A 5294-nucleotide genomic window follows, 5' to 3' on the forward strand; every position below is an offset into this window, starting at 1 on the left:
TTGTTACTTTTATAACAATTAAAATTAGCAATGACTTATTGATGTTCATTATTATTACTACTTTTATTATAATTAAAATGAACCATAAGTTATTGTTACTTTGGCCTCTTTAACTGACTTTCCTCAGTGTGAAATTCCTACAGTTTTATTATACTTTGATTCTCTGTTTTTCTTTAAACATTTGTAATTTTTTTTTAATAGAAGGCTCTTGAAAGGCTGAATACAGTGCCCTCTATGTTTATCTGTGACTTTTTTATGTTGCTGGTGTAATTTTATCTAGTTATTCTAGTGTGAAATAACTATATTAGTTCTGTTTTATATTTTATTTTATTTTTCTTAGGAGTTATTGTAGTTTATCTTAATAGCTACATTAGTTTATTACAGATTTTATACTTGTGAGTTGAGTTTAAATTTATTCTGGTTTTGCTTGAAAAATCAGCTGATTACTGTTTCTATTTTAATCACAGAGGGATGATCAGATTGCTCTTCTTATAAATTCCTGGTGTGAGATGCTTTTGCTGAGCTGTTGTTATCGGTCCATGTCTACTCCTAACGAAATCCTCATCTCTCGAGGCAGGCCTGTCACTTTACAGCAGGCCCAAGAAACTGGTCTTAGCCCTGTGATAGAACGAATGATGAATTTGACAGAACATTTACGTAGGCTTCAAGTAGATCAACACGAGTTTGTGTGTCTTAAGGTCATCATCTTATTGACCTCAGGTTTGTAGTTTATTTTGTCAAAGCTTAGTTCACAAGAAAGTTTGTTTTTGCTAAAGTATAACAAAGAAATATTTTCTACACTGCTAAAGGTATTGTGTATTTAGTTGTCATAAAATGATATGAAAGTGTGTGTGCGCGTGCATGCATCTTAAACCTCAACACCCCTGGTCCAACAGTACATCTATGGACTCACACTGCTAGAAACTGGGTTTTGATACCTGCTATGTGCTTAATTCCAATCGGTAATCTTAAACCATGTTACAACTAGTTTTTTAAAGGCTGAGACTGATTTGAAGATTATGTGCTAAATTATCTATTACTAAACACCTTATATGTTAATATATGATGTGAAATTACAATGTACCAACCCACTTATCGTTTGACATAGGCCTGGAATGACCAGGTGGTTAAGGCACTCAACTCGTAATCTGAGGGTGTGGGGTTCGAATCCCTGTCACACCAAACATGCTCGCCCTTTCAGCTGTGGGGGCATTATAATGCTACGGTCAATCCCACTATTCATTGGTAAAAGAGTAACCCAAGAGTTTGCAGTGGGTAGTGATGACTAGCTGTCTTTCCTCTAGTCTTACACTGCTAAATTAGGGATGGCTATCACAGATAGCCCTCATGTAGCTTTGCACAAAATTTAGAACAAACCAAACCGGTTGACTTGTGGCATCACTTATTTGACCATTAAAATAAAAAAGGTTGATAATTTCTAATAGTACTTGCAATGAAGAGGAAATTTGTGACTTGAATGAATTACACCCATGAAGGTATGTTATTATAAATACTGGTTGATTTAACGTTGTAACAGAAAATCGATATATTCTGAACAATTTTGTGTGGTGCTATTTGAATGAACAATTTCAAAAACTACTGAAATAAAAATGGATTACATAAACTAGATAACTGTTTGACCAATTTTTCATTTAGTTCATCTCTTTCAAGCATGTGTGATGTGAATATTATATGGTCATCTTATTCATTTAGTTAATCTGTTTTCAGCATGTGTAATGTGCATCTTATTTGGTCATTTTATTCATTTAGTTTATCTGTTTCTAGCACGTGTAATGTGTGTTTTATAGTCATTTTCTCGTATGGTTTGGCTGTTTCAAGAATGCAAAATATTTGTATTATGTTAATTCTTCGTTACTTCTTTCAAGCATGTGTAATATGTGTATCAGATGACCATTTCTTTTTATTAGTTTGGCTGATTTAAACGTACGTAATGTGTGTATTGTAAATACTTTTAATCACAAAGACGAGTTTGAAAAATCCTCTGAACAGATAGGAAGCTAGAAATATAATTGGTTATTAATTGCTACATAAAAGAAATATATATTTAAAGTAATTTTGTGATGAACCTCCTGGTGAATTTAATATTTTTTATTTAAGGAAACCACAGTATGCTGCACACATTTCTGCAGTTTGAATGAATAAAAAGTATTTCCATATAAATATCTTTTAACAAACCGTAAGTGAATGGACAATAATAAAAAAATGGATATTTTTATAAGTTTCTTATGGTACTATTATTTTGCTAATGTTGTTGAACTTAGCACCCTCTAATATAAAAAATGCATCACAAAATATTCTGTAGTGTTATTGCGCTGACTGTTTTTATAGGGAAATTAATGGCTATAATGAAAGTTAACCTTTCCAAATTATTGTTTTTGTAGCTATTAAATTAATAAACTACATCAAATTATTGTGAAAACCATCACAAATGGAAATATTCAGAGGCTGTATGTGGAGCATTTTAGGAAATTGTGGACATTAAATAAGGGGAAAAAGTAAAACTTGGCAGAGTAAGATACACCCGTGTAAAACTTGGTAGAGTAAGATACACCCGTGTAAAACTTGGCAGAGTAAGATATACCCGTGTAAAACTTGGCAGAGTAAGATACACCTGTGTAAAACTTGGCAGAGTAAGATACACCGTAAAACTTAGAGAGTAAGATACACCTTGTAAAACTTGGTAGAGTAAGATACACCCTGTAAAACTTGGTAGAGTAAGATACACCCGTGTAAAACTTGGTAGAGTAAGATACACCCGTGTAAAACTTGGCAGAGTAAGATACACCCGTGTAAAACTTGGCAGAGTAAGATACACCCGTGTAAAACTTGGCAGAGTAAGATACACCCGTGTAAAACTTGGTAGAGTAAGATACACCGTGTAAAACTTGGCAGAGTAAGATACACCCGTGTAAAACTTGGCAGAGTAAGATACACCCGTGTAAAACTTGGCAGAGTAAGATACACCCGTGTAAACTTGGTAGAATAAGATACACCTGTGTAAACTTGAAAGAAGTGTGATCATGTTTAGAAATTTAAGAATAACATATTGAACATATGGCAAGTAGTCAGAGTATGAATTTTCTACAACCTGATTAAGTAGCGTGAAAATGTGCGACAAGTAACACCAACTGTCAGTGATTTTATTAAGTGTATTTTTTGATGATTCAAGAAAAATGTTATCCCTAATGCAGAGAAGTACGGTTTTTATTTTATGATATTATTACTTCTTCATGCATGTGACAGCAGTAGATTTTATTATTTATATAATTAAACCCATACATTTTAATTCTATGTACAGATGTTAGTGGCTTGAAAGAACCGGATAAAGTCCGAACCTGCCAAAAACAAATGCTTGAAGTACTCCAAGCTTACATTCGCTCTCACTACCCTCATCTCCCCAGCAAGTTTGGAGAGCTCTTGCTACGAATTCCTGAACTGGAGAGAGTCTGTCAGGTTGGCAAGGAACCACTGGTTGGTAAACAACGTGGTGGTGATGTGCCTAGTTTCCACCTGCTCCTAGAACTCCTTCGAGGAGACTACTAAGTGTGCGAGAGAATGGTCAACACTGTTATTATCTTATTGCTGGTGCTGTTATATAATTTTAAAAGGAAGAACTTGAGATAAGGCACAAATAAAAATAATATCCTTGCAGTTTTTGCTATTAGTTGATCTGCCAGAATATATATTTCAAGTTTGATTTTTTCTACTTTCTTAAAGTTATTCTTTCTTTATATCTTTTACTATCAAAAACATAGTTCACTTGTTTTTTTTTCACAGGAGTTTAACATATATCCAATTAATCTGATTTTAAGAGAATAAAAATTTTGTACCCCTCAGTTGCACTTTAACATGACCCTAATATAAAATAACATGCATAAGAAATGACTTTCTTACACAGTATTAAATGAGCAAGATAAAATGTATTGTCAGGACTCTCTACTAAACACATTCTGAGATTTTGGAGAAACGACACACCATGCCAAAGTTTTCTAGATTTTGAACCACACTACATGATGTCAACAAGGTTTCCACTCTCCCAGCTTCTAGGACTAGAATCCTTACCAAACCAGTTTTGAGTTGTAGGAAGTGCCTAAATCTGTGATATCAGGAGAAGCAGCATCAGACCAAGGTTCCAAAAGGCAGGTTTTGGGCATTGGTGGATCATGGAGGAGAAGTGTGACACTTACATTAAACTGTACATTGTGCTGTGTAACGTCTTTTACTTGAGGCTTTGCGAGATGCATTCCAAAAGTATCTTGTCACTTAAGACTTCATACCCTTGCCACCAAATAATCCTAGAAATCTGTCTCACTGAATCTAATGTATGATCTTTTCTTCTGTTGATTTCATTCAAGTTACTTGTGGATGGCAAGAATTTCTATCTTGTGGAACTCTGGATGAAGAATAGAGACCTTGTATGAGACCTTGTAATGTGTTCTTTTCTAACAGCTGGTTGGTGTTAGCATTGTATCTGTCTTAATGAGGTTTTATCTTAATTTATTAATATTTCATAGATGGTTAGTAACTCACTATGCAACCATTTCTTTCGCTTCTCACTGTAACAATGTTGATTGATGAATTCCTTTATGCCGTTTGACCTGTTCAAACAACTTAAAAAGGTTTGTTACATTTTAATATGAGTGGTTTCTCTAATATCACTTAATGTGATGTCTAGCTGATACTCTCATGCCGTCTAGTTATAGAAGTGGTGATTTCTAGTTGATCCACTTGTGCTGCTAGGTTTTAGGGTTCTGTTCTCACGTACTTAGAAATATCACTCTCTGGTACCCTTGAATGATACTGTTATAGTGACATAACATTTTATCTTTAATTTATTCACCCAACAGGATATCACATGTGGATACTTACCATGTGCCACAGGTACACCCATCAGGACTTTATTCTTTCTCAGGATTTACTCTCGTGTTGCATGGTTTTGTTATACTTGTCTCCTTTGTTCTGGCAGATCAACCATCAAGGTGAAGTTGTCCAAGTATCACATTTAGGATATTTGTAATGTGACAGACTTCACCCTTTAAAAGTCCCCACCACATTATAAAAATATATATAACTTTTTGTGACTAAACTGTTCTAAATATCTGTCCAATGATATTTTTCAGAAACAGTTTTAGTTTCTAAACCTGCCTTAAAATAAGAAAACACGAGTTTTAAAATTAAAGATTACGTGCACACATATTCTATTAGTAATCAAAATAGTAACTAAAGTTTTTATGAGATGTGCCAAGGGCAGTTTTGTGTGCTGCAGCCGTGGT

General features: G+C 34.1%; 1 protein-coding gene across 1 annotated transcript; it reads left to right on the forward strand.

Annotated features, from left to right (window-relative positions):
- Positions 1-319: 319 nt before the first annotated feature.
- LOC143228855 (nuclear hormone receptor FTZ-F1 beta-like) lies at positions 320-4222 on the forward strand (the record flags this gene model as incomplete). Its single annotated transcript, XM_076460252.1, is given in 2 exon segments — positions 320-720; positions 3320-4222. Coding segments are annotated over 2 exon segments (456 nt in total). The 3' UTR covers positions 3565-4222.
- Between the last annotated feature and the right edge of the window lie 1072 nt (positions 4223-5294).

This window comes from Tachypleus tridentatus, chromosome 10, assembly GCF_004210375.1.
Source record: "Tachypleus tridentatus isolate NWPU-2018 chromosome 10, ASM421037v1, whole genome shotgun sequence".
NCBI lineage: Eukaryota > Metazoa > Arthropoda > Merostomata > Xiphosura > Limulidae > Tachypleus > Tachypleus tridentatus.